The following is a 23,967-nucleotide window of genomic DNA, read 5'->3' as shown; positions in this document are numbered from 1 at the left end:
TATTTTTAAAATATATAATGATAAATATTATTTATATCAAATACTCTAATTTAAAAACTTTGATATATGATTTTTTGTATTTGATATTTAATTAATATATTTGTAATAAATATAAGTTATCAAAATATATTTAAATTAAATAATATCTAAATTAGTTGAAAAAATATTATTTTTTAAAATTTTCAAAATGTGAAATAAAGATAATTTAATATTTAAAAAGTATTAAAAAGTTATTTTAAATATAATAGTATAATTCAATGCCACCTTGGGTTTTTTTGAAAGAAAAATTGAAGGCATTTACCAATTCAGTCCCAAATAGCGAATAATATTTCAACCCCTAATTCGAAAGTGCAAGTTGGCAAAAATTTCGGCCAATATTGTTCCAAAATTAAGCAATTAAAAAAACCTAGAGAATCATTTTCCAATCCTAGAAAATTAAAGCACTAAAAAAGAAATTAAAGGACCAAAATTACCTTTAATCCTTGATGTAAAATAACGAAGTACTCTACTGGAGAAAAAGAGTTATGATGGTACAATAAATGCATTTCGCTTGTGCCCATTTAAGCTTAGGCTAAAAGACGTATCACACTGCTCGATATTCGATTGATAAAAATTTATTTGAATTCAAATTATTAAACTTAACAAATTAAAACTTAAATAAACTCGATTCGGTAAATGCAAAAATAACAAAATTTATTTAAAAGTATCAAATGACTCGAGCCTAAATCACGTGTGATCTAATTAGTGCTCATATAAGCTCGATTGGACTAATAATCAAACCAAATTCAAACTTAAATCTTAAAATTCGATAATAATTCAAATTAAACTCAAACAATAATACGTTCGACTCGATTCAAATAATTTATAACAATATTTAAAGCTAGTACAAGTATCATATTAAGAAATGTTTTTCATGACATTCTCAACAAAACATTTCAAGTAATTGTACGACGACCCACCTTCCATCAGGGCCATTCTGCTCTTCTCTTTCAGTGCTCTCATTTTAACTCGAATCTCATTCTCTGGGTTCATCAGCTGCTTGATTGCCTTCTCTATCGTCTCTGCGCCGACAATCACATTACTGTCCGCATTATAGTCCATCTTAATCTCAACTGCAATTTCAAACTCCTTCACCAACAAAAACGCATTGGCCTGTTGCTCTGCAAACAAAGGCCACACGGCCATTGGTACCCCGCACCACACACTTTCCAATGTTGAGTTCCATCCACAGTGCGACACAAATCCTCCTACTGCAGGGTGAGATAAAACTTCCATTTGAGGCGCCCACCCAATCACCTTCCCAATCTCCGTAGTTCGTTCAAGAAATCCTCGTGGTAACACATCTTCAGGATTTTCATACTCCCCTGGAGACTCAATCTTTTCTTTCGAAGGTGGCTTCCTCAGGGACCACAAAAACCGATGTCCACTATTTTCTAGGGCCACGGCAATCTCCTTCACCTGATCCTCATTGAAGCATCCCTTGCTACCAAAGCAAAGAAACACAACAGATGAAAGAGGTTGCCTGTCAAGCCACTCGAAGATTGTCCTGTGGCTTTGCTTTTCCTGATCAGTTTGGTCTCCCCCAAATTGAAGTATTGGTCCCACGGGGTAAATTGGTGGGATTTTCTCAGTGTTGGAGAGTGACCTAATTTGGTGGGATTCCAAGTCAAGAAAGGTGTTCACAATAATTCCTGCCGTCTCTCTGTACCTTTTGACAAAATCAAGGAGATCACTTTCCTTATCAAACACTGATGAAGGCCATACTTTAGCAGGAACAGGTTTACAATGTGTTGGTACAGATATCTCAGCATCTGAATTCTTGTACTCCGTCAGATCCAGATTATTGTCATCTCTAAGACTCTGGAGATGGAGCATCAGGCCCAGCGCTGCCGAACCAGAAGAGACGAAAACGTAAGTGGGGATGCCAAGCCCGTTGGCGACGTCAATCATGGATGTGCAGAACATGTCGATTACAAATCCAGCAATCTTACACGAACTCGAACTTTTCATTATTTCGAGCACAGCGTCCCTGACAAGATCCTTTTGACTCTCCACGAACCGAGCTACGAAATTTTTGGGATATTTCATCAACTCTGAAAGGATGGACTCGTTTTGGGGCAGTTCCACGAAGTTTACTCGGGAGTCAGGCGAGTTCTTGGTGTAGGAACTGATCCTGTTTTCCATTGGCATCCTCATGATGAGGACTGTGATCGAGAGGCACTCGTCTCGATCCGCGAGGAGCTTTGCCATCTTTACTGCTGCTGTCAGGTGACTCAGTGCAGGCAAAGGAATGAAGACTAGGCTGGCTAATTTTTTGGCTTCAGCCATTTCTGCTTACTCTAGTCAAGGGAAATTGGAGAGGAAGAATACTATGGAACAGCCTCCTTATTCTTGTGATTATTTATCGGAATAACTACACTCTCCTCTTCCGATATTTAATATAATTATACGTAGATTTCCTATAGTTTAGAAAATTATATTTAGCACCTTGAGGTTTGCTTTCACTAACAAATAATCCTCTCGTTAGTCAAAATTTACCAAATTTGTTGATATTAATAAAAAAAATAAAATAAAAATTTATATTTGCCCTCTATTGACTCGTTACTAACTTATTGTAGGTTAAATAATTTTTTCCTTTCTTGCACATTTCTCGTTGGGACCACGGCGTGCTATCACCAAGGGGTTCCCTATTTGGTGCACAACCTCTTTTTCTCAAGCTGTTGGGTCTTCGTCGCTATGGGAGTCTCAGTTCCCGTACTAGTGCTTCCTTGCCTGAGCACCAGCGCTACTCCATCGGCCGAATTCAATTCTAATTCCCCCTCCTTTGTCGCCTTCCCCTCTGTGGCTACCACTAGCAATACCGGATCGTCGTGTGTTAGTCATAAGGCACTTATTTCCTATATTAGTCATGCGGCACTTATTTCTTGTGATTTGATCTGAGTTACGGGACGATTTATCCACCATCTCAATCATTTTTTAGATGAGAAGTTCTATCGTTTCGAACACTAGAGATGATTCTTTAGATTCTTTTTTTATTTTTCAATCAATTTTTGATTATTTTTTCTATTTTCTGTAGTTGTCTTTTGTGGAAAAGTATTATTTTAGTCCGCTAAGTATGCCTAATTTTAATTTTAGTCCGATAATTATGTTCATTTTTTTTAGGTCCAATAACTTACGAAATTGCTTACTTTTAGTCCTCTGGCAGATTTTTGGACAATTTTACCTCTATGAGTGCATATGGACTAAAACTGCATTTCAAAAGTTACATAGGGGTAAAATTATCCAAAAATCTGCCAAAGGACTAAAAGTAAGCAATTTCGTAAGTTATTGGGCCTAAACAAAATGGACATAGTTATCGGACTAAAATTAAAATTAGACATACTTAGCGGACTAAAATAATACTTTTCCCGTGTCTTTTGCCCCTGATATTTTTTTCGATTATTGCTAGCATGGTAGCCAGGGTATTTTGGGCCTTGTCACGTGCACTTTTGAAACAGTCCAAAATTTAGTCAATTTCAGGCCTATTTTATCTAAGTTAAGATTACGACTCTTTCATTTAAATAACTAATAACTCTGTTAAAAAAACCATTCCCCAATAAATTATTTTTACTTTCAATTTCAAATTTTTATATATATTAGAGATTATTTTATGTTTTGTTTCAACTTTACTCTTTACTTTTTAATTGCTTTCGCTCTATTATTTTTGCTCACTTGGAGACGGAAATTTGCTCTACAGGCTTTAATACCAGGATTAAGCCCACAGAGAAATCAATGTAATAGTTTACTGGAAGCCAAGAATGGGAGGTGATGTCATGGATTTGCTGTCAATTTTAACATTTTCTGCAGATGGCCAATACAATTTGTCTTTCTTGGGGAAAAGTACGTTCCAGATCATTGAAAATTTTGGTTTTGAATTATGTCAGACTATATTAGGAAAAAATGAAATTATCCTATGGAATATATGATAAGGAGTAAAAAGAATTTTATAAAAAAATAGTAAATTATCTCTTGTATTTTAGAATTATAAATGAGCAAATTATCCTATATGAAAAAAAATAACAATTTACCTCTATAAACAAGGGGGTAAATCGCTTCATTTTAATTAATACATGCTGGTAAATTGTTATATCTTTTTCATATGAGAGTAATCTGTTCATTTTTAATATCACAGGGGTCAGTTGCATTAAGCCCAAAAATAAAATACGTTACCCCCTTATCTAAACCATTGACGGGGGAGGGGGCTAATTTGTTTTTCTTTTTTCAAAATATTGGGAGTAACTTAATATTTTTTTTTTATAAAACTATTTTTTTCCTTATTTTACATATCATAGGGGGTAAATTGCATTAAACCCTACTGTATTAAGTTAATTATATTATAAATGATATTGTATTTATCGCATAATTATAATTTTGTCTAAATTATATGGAAAAATTGCAAAATTTATCCTATATGTATATGAGGGTGGCAAAATTAATCCTGTAAGTACTGGACATACAATTTTGGTCCTGTAAATTTTACTATAGTGGACCAAAATTATCACTAAGTTAAAATTTATAAAACTAAAATTGTCAATTTAATACTTATAAAATTAATTTTACCAGCCCCAATACTTGCAGTACCAATTTTACAATTTTACCTACCTAATATAGGATCCAGATTTTGTTGGAAATAAGCTTTAAAATTTTCTACATTGTCAAATTATTTTCAATACTTTATTTGATCTTAATGTGCCAGTTTAATTTGATATTTAGTTGAGGTTTATGGCCCCATTATTATGATGATTTAATTGTGATTTTATAAGGTTTAATAAGTATTTGACCGTTATATTTTTATATTTATGTGACCTATTTATAATTGAATTTATTATAATATTATGAGGTTTAATTAGCCCACTTAATATTTTATAATGATCAAATTTTTACAACTATTTAAAGGCTCATTAGCTTTTTCATTTGGCACATTGAGAGAGATATAGATTTTGTATAGCTTATGAGTTGAGAAATGTTTTATACTCCCACAAGTATTTGTAGAGTTTTGCAACGTGACTGTGGACGGGTTCCTAGTCTCCTCGTGGTCGTGCACATGGGATGAGATACTGCTGAGAGCTAATGGGGTTTTATCCTAGAGTCATGGTCAATCGTTAAAACCTGCACGTAGGGAGGCAATCATGGCTTTAGGTCAGCGACAAGTGTCATGACTCTCCATCGGTGCAGCTTTTCTAATTTCTAAATTTATTTCATTCACTTCCGTACTATATGTAATTGTCATAATATATATAATAATATTTTATATTTTAATATTATTTTGAGATATGATTATAAACACAAATCACATCATTTTTCATAATAGATTTTACCAATTTTGCTGAATTGAAGTTTCTCTAAGAAAAATCATGATATGAGTTGTGATTTATCTTCTAAATCGTGGTACATTTCTCCAGTGTTGCTTTTGAAATCGTCATCAATTGTATAATATATGTCGTGTCTGTGTTTTAAGTTATAAGGATGTTCTACTATCCACATTTTCTCTCTATTAATAATTAAAAAAATTATTTATAAAGTCTTCATTACACAGCATTAATAAGGCATGTGTAATAACAGAAAGATGACAATATCTGTAGATGCTATTGGACATGAATTATTACTAAATTTTCACTATAATTAAGTTATGGTGTGATCTGGGCAGATCGTATAATTATATCAATGGTAGTCTAATTAATTCGAATAATTATGCTGGGATTTGAAAAAATGAGAAACGTAAGATTTGATGAGAGATCTCCACACTATAAAAAAAACATAACCCTCTTAGAGATGGATCTTACGACGAACTTTTTGTCGGTCTAAACTTGTTGTTTCTATTGCCGACGGCATTAGCGATGGCCTATCGAGAGAAAGTTGTCCGTCGGAACCTTTCAAAGGGTATCAATATATCTGTTAGAAAATGTATCGATGGAATGTAAATTACTTTTTAGGAAAAATATTGGGACACAATTAGGAGCGATTTGTAATCATTAGGAACGGTCGCATTAATATTATATCAAAACGACGTCATTTAGAAACAAAACGACATCATTTTGTTTTTGTTTGAACGGTTATTTGGAACGGTTAAACAATAGGAACAATTTTTTAAACAATGCTCGTTAACAAAAAGGACGTCGTTTTTTTTGCTAGAAACTGTCTTTGGAACAATTTTTTATAAATTGCTCATTCCAAAATCTGCTCCAAAAATCAATATATATACAGCAGTTAACAGATTTTTCGTTTCTCCCTCCCTCTTCCTCCTTCACTCTCCCTCCCTCACTCTTCTCGACCGACCTCCTCCCTCACCTAATACTCAGCTCCCCGCCCGCCGTCTAGAGGTAAGTGGAATGAAATGGCCATTTGGTTTTTGTTTTGTGATCCCCCCCCCCCCCCCCCACACACACACAAAACCATTTTTCTTCTTTTTTCTACCACACTTTTCTTCTATTTCCCCCTATTTTCGTAGAAAAATAAACCCCAATATTTTTAAAAATATTTCAGCAAATTTTTGCAAAAAAAAATTTCGGCAATTTTTTCGATAAAAAATTTCGGTTTTTTGAAAAACAAATTTGAAATTTGTTTGAAAAATTAAATTTCGATTTTGTGAAAATATTTTCAGAATATTTTTTGAAAAATATTTCAGAATATATTTCTGAAAATTTTTTATTTTTCTGTAATTCTTTTAATTTTCCTAATTTTTTGTATGTTTTTGTAATTTTTCTAATTTTTGTAAATGTTTTTGTAATTTCTAAAAAAATTCTTAAATTTTCTGTATTTTTTTTAATTTTTGAAAAATTTAGAGAAATTTTTTGTTAATTTTAAAAAAAAATTATCAATTGTTTCTGATTTTTCGTCATTTCTACAGTTTATGTGTAATTTATGCAGTTTATCTGCAATTTAATTGAGTAATTTATGCAATTTGTGTTTATTTTACTTTGTAATTTATGTAAAAAAAAACTAACCAATTTCACCAATATTAATATTTTTACATAATAAATGTAAATAATCACAAAAATTAGAACAATATTCCCATTAATAAATTTTACATAATAATCACATTAATAAAAATTAGACTAATATTCCTAATAATAACATTATTTACATAACAATGTCCCAATAATAATATTTTTACATAATAATGTTAACAATTAAAAAATTAGATCAATAATTCCAATAATAATATTATTTACAAAATAATGTCAACAAAAACAATATTAAGGTAATTTTTTAAATTAAAATATAATTATTAATTAATAATTATTTAAAAATGTATAGTACCTTTATAACCACGTACAAATAGATCACGCATGCCTTTAAACTTGTTTAGCCCATCAAGTGAATTTTGCCAGTAGAACTAGTTAGGTTTATCCATCTTCATCTCTCAACAAAAGACAGTCCATAAATAAGATGCTAGCTGTTTTTTTCCTCTATAAGAGGCAGAGCTTGGTCGTGCCGCCCAAGCTGATAGAATTATTCGAAAGGTGCTAAAAGAAAAAGGAGGACGCCGGCTGCAACAGGCTGAGGGCGGATGAGGTGGCGGTAAGTAGATTACTAATATTATTTTATTTAGAAAAAATAATTCTTGGTTAAAAGTTCATGAACCGCCCCCGACAAACCCCCTACCCTCGAACCAGGATGATATGGATATCGTTGAAAAAGAGGGGTTAGATATGTTTTAATTTATCATATTAATATAATACTTTTCCTTAATTATTCATGTTTCATAATGTTTATTATATTATATTATTTCATATTTAGTTAATTAATTAAATTTATAAGTATAATTAATTAAAATTTTATTAAAATATATAAATTTATTTATTTATTACAATTTATTAAATATATGAATAAATTATAAAATATAAATAAATTATAAAATAAAAAATTAGGAACAGTTTTAGTAATGATAAAGAAATGTTACAAATCTAAATAAATAACCGTTCCAAATACCATTACTAAAAAAGTTCCTAAACTGTATTGACCGTCGCAAATACCATTGCTAAAATCATTTTAAATAAGTGTTCCTAAATAGTGGTTGAACATTCCTAATACCATTACTATTTTAGTTTTAAGTAGGTATTCCAAAGTCAAAAACACCGTTTCTAATATCATTACTAAAACAGTTTTATATACCATTACTAAACCGTTTCAATTAAAAAAATAATTTTTATTGACAAATTCAATATTAGGAACGATTTTCATAAAGTGTTAGAGTTCCCATCCCAAATAGGAACGGTCTTGCTTGAACTGTTCCTAAAATTTTATAACGCCATTTGTACGGACCAATTTCCAACTGTTTCCAAAACCATTCAAAAAATTACTCCAAATAAGTTCAATGTCGTGCAAACCGTTCCAAAGATTAAAAAAAAAAAAAAAAAAAAAAATCGTTCCTAAACCTGCTCCAAATCCCGCCTTTTTTGGTAGTGGAGTATAAATTTTTTTGAGAGAAATCAAAAAATAGAGAGAAAATGAGAAGAATTGAAGAAGATAGTGAGATTAAATAGAAAGAGAGGAACACATTTATATAGAAAAAATTAAAACGGTCTTAGGAACGGGCATACCATTAAAAAGTAGCCGTTAATTCATACAGGAACGATCCTTGACACGATTATTGGAACGACGTTTTGGACCGTTGAAATATAGCCGTTGATGATCAGTTAGAACGGACTTAGTGACACATATGAAATAATTTAAAGGAACTGTTCCAATTTGTACCATATTTTAGAATGGTTTTAGAAACAAATTGCTTCTTAAATAAAACTCATATTTTTTAATGGTTTTTAGCATATTTTATTCATCGTGTACAGTGACTATTTCAAATTGTCCCTCATTTAGGAATATATTTTCGAACTGTCAATTTTAGGTCATATTTTGCAGCAGATATAGGAACGATTAGATTGTGTCTCTTCCTAAATCTAATATAGTGTTCCAAACTGAGTTTCAACGATTTTTCATTACCATTTTGGCATGGAATATGGAACGGGTTTTGTAACTGTTCGTTTGGAACTCAACTTGAGACGGTTGGAGCATTCCAAATTTATAACCTAACAAAAGTGTCCCACCCGATGTCGTCTTTCAATATATGTTCCTCAAGTGTTCCAAAGTCCGTTTCAAGATGGAACGGGTGCGCTGACCATGGCAAATCTTCGCCCTTTTTTGTAGTGCCAGTACAAATAAAAATAATTTAAAAAATCAGGTACGAGTATTATAAATACCGTTCTAAAAATTTCCCGTCAAAACTAATATAGCCGTTCCAAAATCAGTACAAACCGTGCCAATTCAAATATGATACAATTTTTGACAATTTCAATATTAAGAATGATTTCAAATGAGTGTTACAATTCCCTTCGCAAATAGGAACAGTATTGCCTGAACCGTTTCTAAATTTTTGTAACGCCATATGTAAGGACAGATTTTGAACCATCCAAAATCGTTCCAAAATCCACTACAAATAAGTTAAGTGTGCTAGAAACTGCTCTAAAGACCAAAAAAATCATTCCAAAATCCGCCCTAAATCTGTCTTTTTTGTAGTAATTGTATTATGCTTGACTTGCAATGTATGTATATATATAAATTTGATGGCTATACTTACTGAATTGACAACTCATTCTTTGACACGTACTTTTTCAAGAGATATGTCGCAGTGATTCATCTAACTAGGTCGTAAGACAGTTGTCAGACTTGTAAGTGGGTGAGCAGTGTTATTTTGAGTAAGGAGTTCTAGCTACATTTACAAGAATATTAAACTAGTGACTCAATTGGTATATTACGTATTGTAATAACTAGATACACTATTTTTCTATATTTTATATGTTACAGTGAAAAATATAATTATACCAAGATTTTGATAAAGTATTTATTCGCCTAAGATATATATATATATATATATATATATAAAGTATTGATTATATTAGATGGCTTATCAAGTTAAACGTGAGTTTATAACATAATTAAATGTGATTTCGAATGGGTTGTCACACCTATATCATTGTTTTTGATAATTTTTTGGCTTTCAATGATTTCGAGTTATTACTTCGATGACGGAAAACAGGTTGCACATAACCTGAATTCGAGCATGATAAATGTTCTCCTGTTTTGGAGGGTATTAGTGTCGCTGCTTAATTGGAGGGGAAAAAAGTTATATATTTTCTAAACTTTTGCATTTTAATTATCATTATATTCCGGATAATATTCTTCATGTTTTGTTCTTGCTTTAATGAGCCGGAATCAATCATATAGTTGTATTGTGAGAATTTTATATTCTTGTATTTCATTTTTTATAAATCTATCTTGAGTTTTCGGATTGTTTTTGCTATTTTAGAAAATGGAATCAATACTACAAAATTTTGGTTTGTCTACAATTTTTTATTCATATAATTAATTATTTCATTTTATATTTTGATAATTTAATTAAATAAATTAGGCATGCGTGTACGGTGATAGGTTTTCCCATTAATCAAGGGCTATTTTTTTATTCAATCACTATAATTAAGGAATAATATTTTATTACTATTAACCCCTTTTAACTTTCTATATATATATATATTTCATTAATCCCCTTGTAGATATAAAAATATTACTTGCGGAATGTTCAATGATGGGTTAAATTAGAAATTTTTTTTTATTGTCGCAATATTTTTCGTTCAACCCTAACAGAAGAGGGTTCATTACAAATGAAGAACTATTCGAAAGAGTATAAGTGTAATTTAAAGGGAAAAAATGCAAGCAACCCCCTTGTGCTGTCGCGAATGAGCAAATTACCCCCTTATGAAAAAATAAATAGCGATTTACCTTCCTTTATTTTTTCAAATATAATAATTTACCCCCTTATTATTTTTAAAATGAAGCAGTTTACCTCCCTGTATAAGGAGGTAAATTGTTTCATTTTAAAAAGCACAGGGGAGTAAATTGCTATATGATTTTTATAGAGAGGTAATGTGCTGATTTTCAATATTATAAAGGGTAAATTACTATTCCCCGCAATTTAAATATTTTTTTGAAAAAAGTTGAGTTCTCGGGATTCTAAATGTAATTAAGTCTATATTGTATATAATAATATGTTCTAGATCTTTGGAGATCTGGTAGTCCTTATATATCAAGACAATGAGGAGGCTTTCCCTCAGGATCCTTCCCCTCCAATTTTCCTTGACTAGAGTAACCAGAAATGTCTGAAGCCAAAGAATTAGCCAGCCTAGTGTTCACTCCTTTGCCTGTAATAAGCCACCTGACAGGAACAATAAAGTTGGCAAAGCTCCTCGCCGATCGAGATGAGTGCCTCTCGATCACAATACTCATCATGAAGCTGCCAATGGAATCCAAGATCAGTTCCTACATCAAGAACCAGCCTCACTCCCGAGTAAACTTCGTGGAACTGCCCAAAGGAGAACCCGTCTCTACAGATAGTACGAGATCTCCCGAGTACTTCGTGGCTCGATTCATCGAAAGTCAGAAGGACCTTGTCAGGGACGCTGTGGCTGACATGATAAAGAGTTCTAGTTCGTGTAAGATTGTTGGATTCGTGATCGATATGATGTGCACATCCCTGATTGACGTCGCCAACGGGTTTGGCATCCCGAGTTACGTTTTCGTCACTTTTGGCGCGGCAGCGTTGGGGCTGATGCTCCATCTCCAGAGTCTTAGAGATGACCATAATGTGGACCTGACGGAGTACAAGGATTCAGATGCTGAGATATCTGTACCAACACACCTTAAGCCTGTTCCTGCTGCTGTATGGCCTTCTTCTGTTTTTTTCAAGGAAAGTGATCACCTTGATTTTGTCAAACGGTACAGAGAGGCTAAAGCACTTATTTTGAACACGTTTCTTGAATTCGAACCCCACCAAATTAGGTCACTTTCCAATGATGAAAAAGTTCCACCGATTTACCCCGTGGGACCAATACTTCAACAAGACGGAGACCAAACTGATTGGGAAAAGCAAAACCATAAGGAAATCTTTGAGTGGCTCGACAAGCAACCTGATTCATCTGTTGTGTTTATTTGCTTTGGTAGTCAAGGATTTCTGGGTGGGGATCAGGTGAAGGAGATTGCTTTGGCCCTGGAAAACAGTAGACATCGGTTTTTGTGGTCCCTGAGAAAGCCACCGCCGAAAGAAAAGATTGAGTTTCCAGGAGAGTATGAAAATCCTGAAGAAGTGTTACCACAAGGATTCTTGGACCGAACGGTAGGAATTGGGAAGGTGATAGGCTGGGCGCCTCAAATGGCAGTGTTATCTCACTCAGCGGTGGGAGGATTTGTGTCACATGGTGGATGGAATTCAATGCTGGAAAGCGTGTGGTATGGGATACCGATGGCCTTGTGGCCACTAGGTGCAGAGCAACAAGCCAATGCGTTCCTATTGGTTAAGGAATTTGAAATGGCAGTTGAAATTAAGATGGACTACAGGAAGGAGAGTGACGTCATTGTGGGTGCAGAGACGATAGAAAAGGCAATCAAGCAGCTGATGGACCCGGAGAATGAGATCCGAGTTAAGATGAGAGCACTAAAAGAAAAGAGCAGAATGGCACTAGTGGAAGGTGGGTCCTCGAGCAATTACATGAAACGTTTCATTGAGAATGTCATGGATAACATTTCTTAAAATGCTACAAATATTAGCTTTGAACATAGTTCTAAATTATTCGAATCGAGTCAAACATATCAGTTTTAAGTCTGTGTTTAAATTATTATCGAGTTTCAAAATTTGAATTTAAATTTGGTTCGCTTTTCAATGTAATCGAGCTCAAATGAGCATTCGTTGGATCAAACATCAATTGAGCTCGAATCGTTTGATATATTTAAGTACATTTTATTATTTTCGCATTCATCGTATCGAGTGTGAGCCAAACTCAAAAGCTTATCGAATAAATTTTTTTAATAAAATTTGATTGATTAAATTTAAACGCTTCGAAGTAATACGAGCTTTTATTAATCGATTTAATTTAAATATCGAGTAGTTTGATATGTTTTTAAGGGGTAGCTAGTTTTAAATGGGTTCAAGCCGAACTTTACATGAATTTGGAAGCTACTCCTTTGGCATTATCAGCACTCATAGAGTGTGTTGAGAATGTTAGAAATTAAATAAGGCAAGAAGAAATGAATTCTTCTGTAGTTGATGACCTAATTAAGTCGAATCACTTATATACTTTTTTAAAAAAAGTTGTTAGGTTTGTAGGGTCGTGAGTGAAAAAGTGAACGAACATGATTGAGATTTCGAGGGGTAATAATGCAAGCACTAGTGCAAGTGGTAATAATTTATAAGTGAAGTGGACTTAATCGCATATAAATAATCTCTATCATACCTAATGCAATAAACATGTTTGATGATGACTGATAACACGTGGAGCAATCAAATACATACAAGTCTATCTTTACTGAGCCGACAATCCAATTACCAAAAGCATTGTAGTAAAAAATAAGGGAGGATTACACTCTCCTGTCTTGAAATTTGGTGTAATAATACGTAAATTTTTTGTGGTTTGAAAAATTACGTTTAGCATTCTTAAGGCTTGTTTTTGTTCAATAAATAAGTTCTTTCGTTAGTCAAAATGCATTAAATTTGTTAATATTAATAAAAAAAATAAAAAAAAATATGTATTTGCTCCTAATAGGTTTATTACTGTTTATCGCAGGTCAAATAATTTATTTTTATGACCAAGTTAAGTATCCTCATATGTCTTCACGTATTTATGCATGTGAGGAGATGTATATTAACCATTAGAAATATAGTTTAGTTGGAAACAAATTGTTTGGCCTGCAATAAATTAGTTATAAGTCAGTTGAGGGTAAATATCAACTTTCAATTCGATTTTCTATTAAGATCAACAAATTTAACGAATCTTAACTATCGGAGGGACTTGTTTGTTAGACAAAAATAAACCTTAGAGATGCTAAATTTAATTTTTCAAACCACTGAGAATTTACATATAATTACACCAAACTTCATGAGAGGAGTGCAATTATTCCAAAAAATAATTGTAGTAATAAAACAGAAATCTTAAAACTACTTATAAAATGATCATTTTTATTTTGCCTTCATACAATCTTAAAAACCGTATTGGTGACAAGAATTTCATTCAAAAAGTGTTTGGTTAATCTCACATAATAAAAAAAAATTAAAAGTTCTTACATCTTATAAAAAATTTAAAAATTATAAGATATGAAATTTTATTTTAAACATAAACTTTTTTAGTGTTTGCATAAAATGAAAAAACTAATAAAATTTATAAAATATTATTTATGCTGAGAATTTTGTAATTAAACTAATTATTCTTTTAAAAAAAATATTTTTCGAGAAATAAATTAGCAAATATGTTGTATCTGATAACCTGCTCATCGAGCTCCAATATTTTGACAAACTTATAAAACTAACTCAAACACGCTTAGTCACCAAAGATTCAATATATATATGAACCATATACCTATATAAATGGGAAAAAATGCAAGCAACTTATTTGTGATATCGTAAATGAGCAAATTACCCCTTTACGAAAAAATAAATAGCGATTTACCTCCCTGTTTTTTTTAAAATACAACAATTTACCCCCTATGATTTTTAAAATGAAGCAATTTACCTCCTTATACAGGGAGATAAATTGCTTCATTTTAAAAAGTACAGGGAGGTAAATTACTATTTTTTTTTATAGGAGGATAATGTGCTCATTTTCAATATCATAGTAGGATAAATCGCTATTTACCCTATATATGTGGGTTTAGTAGGTGTGAATTTCGATGGACAAACGGATAGAATTCTTAGACTAACTACAGCACTATCTAATAATAGAGTTTCAAGTATAGGTCCCATTAAAATAAAAAAAAAATTAGTATAATACCAAAATATTGGGACCCATGAAGACTTAACGGGTTTAGTGTCTTCTAGAGATTGTATGTCATTTGTTTACAAAAGTAGTCAAAGCCGTGAAGAAATTATCTATTCTATATGATGTTTACAATAAATATGTTTTAAGCTCAATAACCAAATTACTCTCAAATTTAAGTCAAGAAGTTAGGCTTTCATCTATTTAACCAAATAGTTCCCAGCTCTGCTAACTCAAATACACTTGACAAACAATAATGATAATAGGCCATTAACCTAATTAAGCCTGCCACCTTACTCAAGGGGCAATGCATAGAAATAGGATCTATGCCAATAGGATCAATAACATCCATCTTAGCCACCACGTCGGGTATTCTACATATTTCAAGCCACATCACCTTAAAAGGTGGCAATAGGGATGCCACAGACAACCGAATTTGGCTGATAGGCAATCCAGGTAGCTAATACCCCTATATTCTCCTATGATATGGTAGGATCACTTGTTGCCGACATATATCTCTTAGAGAGTAACTCCAATAGTTGATAAACACCATCCCTAGAAATAGACATCTCAAGATTTTGGGGGACATCTCAACCACCTCCATGCAACTCCTAAGAAAATCCTTCAATTCGTGTTGTATTGTTGGACTCTGATATGCATGAATATTGGCTAAATTGCATTTACTATCCTATTTGTTTGTGGGGGTGGCGATATTTTAAGAACTCTAGCTTCAAGGGTGGCAAGTTATAACTGATAATTAAGTAACTGTTAGCAATTAGAGTACTCCGGTCATCGGAGTTTTATAATTCATTGAAAATTGCTGACGTGGATTAAATTAGAGATTTTTTAAATTGGGATTTTTCCTGATGCTCCATCTCCAGAGTTAGCGATGACCATAATCTTGACCTGATGGAGTACAAGAAATCATAACCTGAGATATTAAACCCGTTCCCCTACTCTATGGCCTTCTTTTGTTTTTGACAAGGAAAGAATGACCTTGATTTTGTCAAAGACACTGAGAGACTGAAGTTGAGACTGAATCCCACTAAATTAGGTCTCTCTCCAACGACAAGAGTCTCCCACCCAATTTACCTTTGAGGACCAATACTTCAGCTCAGGGGAGACCAAACTGATCAGGAAAAGCAAAAGCACAGGGAAATCTTTGGGTGGCTTGATAGACATCCAATTCATCTCTTGTGTTTCTTTGCTTCGGTAGTTAGGATGGTTTGATAGGGATCAGATGAAGAAGATCTTTGTCATCCCAAAAACAGTAGACATTGGGTTTTGTGGTCCTAGAAGAAGCTAGCTCTCAAAGAAAAAATTGAGTTCCATGTAAATCCTAAAGAAGTGTTACCACAAGGATTCCGGGGATGGACTGTGGAGATTGGAAGGTGTTCGGGTGGATGCCTCAAATGATAGTGCTATCCGACGCTGCGTTAGGAGCATATGTGTTGTACTGTGGATGGAACTCGACATTAGAAAGTGTGTGGAGGCGAATACTGATGGTGGTTAGCTGCGAAGCATGAGACCAATGCATTCTTGTTAATGGAAGGAGTTTGAAATGAAAGTTGAGATTAAGATGGACTAAAAGATGGATAATAATGTGATTCTGGGTGCAAAGATGATCGAAGGTGATCAAGCAGCTGATGGACCCAGAAAATGAGATACAAAGCACTGAAAGAGAAGAGTAAAGTGTCCTTGATGGACGGAGGGTCATCGTGCAATTACTTGCAAATATTTTTTGGGTAAAAAATATTTTTTTAGTCCGTTAATTATGCTCAATTTTAGTTTTAGTCTTACAAGTATGCCCATTTTTTATTAACTCCAGTAATTTGCAAAATTGATTACATTTAGTCCTCCGATGGATTGAATTTATAATTTACACAGGAAAAGTGATATGGTTGGACACCTAGATTGCGTTTTTGTTGATTTATAATCCTTTGTGGCTAAAATCATGAGGTGGAAGACAAGTTAGTCATCTTTTGGAGGGAAGAAAGGTGACTTTTTCCTCCAAAACACTTTTCCTAACCAACAAAATATATTTTCTTGTCTTCATGCTTGGACAAACCCATTTCTCTCCTTTATCTCTCGGCTCCAATGTCTTCTTCTATGGAAGGACCACTTTTTTATTACTGCGGAAAGAAAACAATGGTCCAGACTTCTTAGACTAATCAAAATCAAAGAAGGAGGTTCCATTCCTGTCACGATTACAAGGTAATAAGCTCACTTTTTTCCCTAATCAATTTTTTTTTGAAATTTTTAAATGAATTTAGTTTTGTAGAGAGAAGCACTACAAGAAAACAGGGCATCAGAGACGGAAATTTCCGTCTCTGAAAGTAGGATTTCCGTCTCTAAAACAAATTAGAGACGGAAAAATCCGTCGCCGAACTCCGTTGTAGAAGGCCGCGTCTCTAATAATTTAGCGACGGAAATATTCCGTCGCTAAATCTGAGACCGAAAATTCGGTCGCTAATTCTGTCGCCAAAAGAGAAGAAAATTTAACTGTAATCCGTCTCTGATTTCCGTAGGTAATCCGTCTCTAATTCCGTCGACAAAGGTAAAATAATTTCCGTCTCTAATTCCGTCTCTGAAATGAAGAAAATATTCCGTCTCTGATCCGTCTCTACAATCTTACAAATTTCCGTCTCTAATCCGTCGCTGATTCTGTCTCTAAATTTTCAAAATGTTCCGTCTCTAATCCGTCTCTGATTCGGTATCTAAGTTTTCAAAATTTTCCGTCTCTAATCCGTCTCTAATTTTTTTTGGTTTTTTTTGGGCAGATTTTTAATTTCTATACCCAAATTAATATCCTGCTCATTATACCATCAAATATACATTCCATCAATACCAAAATCTGAATTTCCCAAACAAGAACAACAAAAATTAACAAAAAAGATACTCAAAATACAACAACACTAATATAATTGATGTCATCATCCAAATACTACCAAATAATATCAATGTCTACTCCCAAGTCAACAAACATATGTCAAAGTACAACCCAAATCAACATACACTAAGTGATAAACAACCAACAGAAAAAATAAACTAATTATCTTTCCTGGAATGTTGTTGCTCCTGTTGTCCCGACCCACCAGCAAATTGATGATTTGTGTATCCCACATCTTGAAGTAATTTTCGAACAAGTTCTTGTAGGTCTGCCTCCCTCTTCCGAGCCTCTTCGTCCCTCTTTCGAGCCTCTTCATCCCTCTTTCGAGACTCTTCCTCCCTCTTTCGAACTTCTTCAAGAGCAATTTCAAGCAATTTTCTATTTTCTTCTTCTCGTTTTGAAAATTCCTCCACAACCTTTGTTAACTCATTAATCTGCTGGTCAGATGCTTTAAGAGTAGAACTGATTGAACTTGAACTTGTAGATAAAGAGCTACAACCAAATCCATATAAGCGTCCTTTAGAAGGACCTCCAGTGATATCATACCAAGTTGAGACATCAAATGAAGCCTGTGAAGAAACATCAGTACAACCCGTTTTTTCAAGGTATTCTTCCTGTGACAGTACATTCCATACAAATGAACATATGTAATAAAAGTCTAGCAAAATTTCTCAACATATATACTAATCAATATTTAAATCCAATGACAAATTATACTTACACTAATTCTTTTGGATTTGTTGTCGATGAACTCCCCGATTCCTTTATTCTTTCTATGACATCTTTGAAATAGCTCAATATCAGTCACTTCTCTACCAAGTTCTTTTTCCTATAGTGTACAAAACAATATTAATTCACATGTCAATAAATTGCATAAAAGATATCTAAAAACTTAATTTATACTTAAAACTTACCATTTTTTGCCTATGTGCCCCAACAGGAATAGAACCACCAGTGTGTTTTGTTATTGAACCATCTTTTTCAATCAAACGATTTTTTCGGGCAGTTTGACATTTTCCTAAATAATCTTCTGAGGCCCAATACTTCTGAACTAAATCATTCCATAATTGATTATTCAACCAATAAGGACCTCTATCAATCATATCACTCATCTCTGGTTCTCTACCTAACTGTTTGTGAGCATCATTCAGTGCCTTTTGCTTAGCTTTGTACATCATTTCTTTGAATCGATCACTCGCATTTTCATTCCACACCTTCCTCATTTCCTCGTCGGTTAGATTATCCCACCAATACCTCAACTATCACATGTCAAAACAGTAAATCACATTAAATAATTACAAAATATGTCTATATAATTAGCAATGAATAAATTGGATTAAATATAAATAGTATTTATTACCTTAAAGTTCTCCCACAACAAATCTTTAGATGCTTTTGGCACTGCGTGCCATCTTGGCCATGCTTCAGTGAAAATGCCTTTAATATCATTTGTGAGGTTTCGTGTAACACCATTTTCAATAAATCTATTTTGACAGAATAAATTAAAAAATATATAAAATTAAGAAATAGAGCTAAAATTATTTATGACTATATTAAGCTCAATTTTAGAAGCTTTGAACTTACCGATTGTTCATCAATGTCACTTTTGTCCTTTAGAAGCTTTGTGTTTGTCCTTTTCTCTGTACAACTAAAATCCAAACATGACTCCTTATCATGCGTAATACATGTCCAACATACACAATAGCAGTAAAGGCTCATAACAGGATTCTTCCCTCTTTTTGGTAGGTCAAGAATATTTAACTGCCTCAATAATAGATATTAATCCTGAATATCATTGTAAACAATCTGAATTCTACCTGTTCAGAAAGGTATAGACGCTGGCGATTCTTGTAAGTTGCTTGCTCCACTTGTGGTCCCCACCTGAGACGAGGGAAAACTGAAAAGTGAATATGTGAAAATACAATGTAATAATGTTCAATTATGGTGAGATTTTTTGTATCTTTATTTTTCCTCTCCACAATGCAACCAAAACTGGCCAATTTATTAGCAAATAATGTGTGTATTTCGCACACCTGGATATTTCATGCATTTATGAGTATCGAACACAACATAATGTAGACAATATTTATTATGTATATCATACAAAATCCAGAACTCGCGGATTGGTAAATCAAGAATTTTCGTCAGAATTTCATAATTTCCAGGAAAATACCAACAAAATGTAAACATTCAGAAACAAAGGTTAAAAGCATGACTCAGTGAAAAGACATGCATTTACATAAAAACACAAAATGTACTATCTACAGAGTATTGATGCCACTACCACAGGCCCTAAGTACTTGGATCAGGAAAACTCTGTAGCCTTTCATATTTATAAAATAATTACTTGCAAAGTATAAGAGACATGCAGGCATTTACATATTGAGCAAAAGAACAACAATTACACAAGAACAACAATTGCAGAAATTGCAGAAATTGCAGAAATTGAAGAAATGGCAGAAATTGCAGAAATTGAAGAAATTGCAGAAATTGACTAGAATTTCCCAGAAATTGCAGAAATTTTACAGAAATTCCAGAAATTACAACATTACATACAACATTAGATGCTCAATTTTTCAGAAATTTTGCTAAAAATAAGATGCTAAAAACACACCCAAACCCAAAAAAAAAAGAAGAATAAGTAAAATGCAACAAAGAAATAAGAATTACCTGGAGAAGCCGTACTCGTCGCCTTCCTCGTTGCCGATTTACCGTCCTTGTTGCCGTGAGTTTAGGGCTAGGGTTCTAAGAGATGGGTTTGTAGAAAAAATGAGAGGAGAAAGATGAAAGCCGTACAAATCTGTGTTCTCGTTGCCGACCTTGCGTCCTTGTTGCCGTGAGTTTGGAGTTGGGGTTCTAAGACATGGGTTTGGGGAAGAAATGGAGATGGGTTTGAAGGAAGAAATGAGAGAGGAGAAGGAATGGAAAACAAAGAAAGAACGAGGAAGAAAGAACGAGGAAGAAAGAGAGAGAAAGATATCAGTTTTTTAGTTTAAACTTTTTTGTATAATTATTATTATTAATATATTATTATTATTCTTATTATTATTACTATTATTATTAGTATTATTATTATTATTATTACTGTTATTATTATTAGAATTATTATTATTATTATTATTATTAGTATTATTATTATTATTATTATTACTGTTATTATTATTAGAATTATTATTATTATTATTATTATTATTAGTATTATTGTTATTATTGTTGTTATTATTATTGTTAGTATTACTATAATAATAATAATAATAATAGTTATAATTATTATTATTATTATTATTATTTTAAATCATGATAATCAAATCATAAAATTTTTACATAGATATAGTTGAAATTAATATATGCTCACAATCTGCAAAATTTATATATTTATAAATATTAGTATAACATTGATATAACTATCATCATATATTGTTGAACAACATGGGTTAATCTGGCCATCAAAATTCTGATCAGACCGTTAGATATGATAAAACTTACAAAAAAATACATTTGGTAAAGTTTTATACTTATTGGATATACGGATGTCGAGATATCGTACTCGAAACATAAGAGTAATCATTCAAGAAGGTGTATCGTTGAATCAGACCATGTGATTTTAAATCATACCGTCCGATATGATCTAATGGACATAGTCTTGTATATATTTAAATTTCGTATGAATCAGGTGCCCGGATTTTAAGATATCGTAACTATTGATTAAACTTTTTAATCTCATTATATATAAAATAAAATAATAATTATAATTATTCAACTATCATCATCATCATTATTATTGTTGTTGTTGTTATTATTATTATTATTATTATTTTTAGATTAATTCATATAATTACAACTTAATTATTATTACATAAATAAAAATTCTTATTTTTGTGTTTTAATATTTTAATAAATAAAAAAATTCCTATTTAGACCATCAGAGACGGAAATTTCCGTGGCTAAATTAAAGAAAAAATTAGCTACGGAAACAGAGACGGAAATAACCAATTCGCAGCCATCTTGATTTTTAAGGAATAATTTAACAGTATCAGAGACGGAAATAGAGACGGAATTTCGCGAAATTATAAATCCGTCTCTAAATCCGTCTCTAAAATAAAAGTTATTAATAATTTATCATATGTAAGAGTTCCGTCTCTAAATCCGTCTCTGATAAAGACGGATTTTGTTCCGTCTCTAAATTTTGGTCTCTGATGCCCTGTTTTCTTGTAGTGAAGGGTCTGCCCAGTTAGCATACAAGCCACGTATGCAAGCGACGTACTCTCCATGTGGCATAACACGTGGTTAATTGGCCGGAAATTGGACCAGCTAATTTACATGTTGGCAAGTTCCAAGTAAATTTAAAATTTTGGCCAAAAACAAAGTAGAAAACCTCAAACGGACTAAATCTAATCAATTTTGCAAGTTACTGGAGTTAATACAAAACGGGCATACTTATAGAATTAAAACTAAAATTGGACATACTCAACGGACTAAAAAAATATTTTTTCCTATTTTTTAGAGAATGTCATGAATAATTTTCGTAAATTATTTGAATCAAGCCAAATAAATTATTGTTATAAGTTTGTTTCAGAGTTTTTGATCATTAATCCAATCGAGCTCATACGAGTATTAGTTGGATCAAAGAAGAATTGGGCTCGACTGATTTGATATATATAATTTTTTTAGGAAAGATAAGTTTGAATAAATAATAAAGCAATATACAAACTAGAATTCTCTAGCTCTAACTAAATCTATGGTTTCTATCTCCAAGCAGTGTGCCACAATCTATACATTACTCTTTAACTTATAAAGAATCTTGATGATTCATGCTATGTATCCTCCTCTCTAATTTGTTCTAAGATCAAAACAGCCAAATACGACTACGAAAGAATCGATAGGACCGAGGAACACGTCGGATGCTTAAAATTAAAGAACCAAATTTTAACAATTTAAATTCAAACCATCTTTTATCAATCACTTTCAATTAAATATTCAAATATTTGATATATTTCTCAGCCTAAGATTTAAATGGTCTCAAGTGAAATGCATCTATGTCGTTCCATCACGACTCTTTTTCTCCAATTGAGTATTTAAAAGTTATTTCAGATAAAATCGACGAAAAAACTTAAATTTTGACTATTGACAATCAATATTATTATGGTTTGATCTATAATCAAATATTTGTCATAAGTTTTACTTCCCTTGCAGAATAAATGGTAATTGTCGTAATTAATTTATATTTTCTATAATTTTCTATATTGTTGTAATTTTTTACGATACATTGAGCAATTAAACTTTTTACGGGACGAAAATTCCATTTACAGAAAAGCATGCATCGTAACAGAAAATAATTTTAGTAATACAAATTTTTTAAAAGTTATTTATAAAATATGCATGTATATATATAATGATAATTTTATTTTTGCATAATAGAATTTTAAAAAACGTACGTTGTAATGACAAGAGTTTCATTTTAAAAGTGTTTGATTAAACTGATATAAAAAGTTTATAAAATCATACATCTTATAAATATTTAGAAATTATAAGATCTCAAATTTTATTGAAAACATATATTCCTAAATTATTTGACTAACATAAAAAAATGAAACTTATAAAATAGTAGTTCTAATGACAATTTTGTAATTAACATAAACGAATCTGTTAAGATTTAAAAATACATTTTAACTAATTATTTTTTAATTTCGAAATATTATAAGATCTTAATATTTTATTTAGTTTTTTCAGAAATTTTTTTCTGATATTTTATATCTGATAAGTTGCTCATAAAGCTTCAATATTTTGACAAACTTTTAAATCTAACGGGAAAAATGCAATCAATCCCCTGTGATATTGCAAATAAACATATTACCCCTCTATGAAAAAAAATAGCAATTTACCTCTCTATGATTTTTAAAATGCATATACTTTTTAAATTACCTCTTTATAACTTACCTCATTTATCTCCATATATTTTTTAAATGGGTTAAATCCATTTTGACCCCCTGTGATATAACAAAATATCAAAAACCCCCTTATAAAATTTTTAATGTTAAAAGTCACCCCTATATTACGAATAAATAATTACACCACTTCATGATCAATTTGAGTCTATTTTTTTAGAAATAATGACTAAAATGCCCCTTCTAGTCAACCGGTCAACTAGCCTTATTAATATACAATTATTTTAGTTTATAATATATATAATTTATAATTATTAACATATATTTATAATACATATAATTCTAATTTATAAAAAAAATT

At 31.9% G+C, this 23,967-nt stretch overlaps 2 protein-coding genes and 1 pseudogene across 2 annotated transcripts; 2 read left to right on the top strand and 1 right to left on the bottom strand.

The window, feature by feature from the left end:
- Positions 1–791: 791 nt before the first annotated feature.
- Positions 792–2,420, bottom strand: LOC105178636 (anthocyanidin 3-O-glucosyltransferase 2). Its single transcript, XM_011102147.3, has one exon. The coding sequence runs from the start codon at positions 2,326–2,328 to the stop codon at positions 898–900; it is 1,431 nt and encodes a 476-aa protein (XP_011100449.2). The 5' UTR covers positions 2,329–2,420; the 3' UTR covers positions 792–897.
- Positions 2,421–11,040: 8,620 nt separating this feature from the next.
- Positions 11,041–12,839, top strand: LOC105178637 (anthocyanidin 3-O-glucosyltransferase 2). Its single transcript, XM_011102148.3, has one exon. The coding sequence runs from the start codon at positions 11,186–11,188 to the stop codon at positions 12,614–12,616; it is 1,431 nt and encodes a 476-aa protein (XP_011100450.2). The 5' UTR covers positions 11,041–11,185; the 3' UTR covers positions 12,617–12,839.
- Positions 12,840–15,157: 2,318 nt separating this feature from the next.
- LOC148784817 (anthocyanidin 3-O-glucosyltransferase 6-like) lies at positions 15,158–16,847 on the top strand (annotated as a pseudogene).
- Positions 16,848–23,967: the final 7,120 nt, after the last annotated feature.

Source organism: Sesamum indicum, linkage group LG12, assembly GCF_026168435.1.
Source record: "Sesamum indicum cultivar Baizhima isolate 11 linkage group LG12, ASM2616843v1, whole genome shotgun sequence".
NCBI classification, from domain to species: Eukaryota; Viridiplantae; Streptophyta; class Magnoliopsida; order Lamiales; family Pedaliaceae; genus Sesamum; species Sesamum indicum.
Note: the sequence above shows the minus strand (reverse complement) of the source record. Positions and strands in the feature narration are given on the sequence as shown.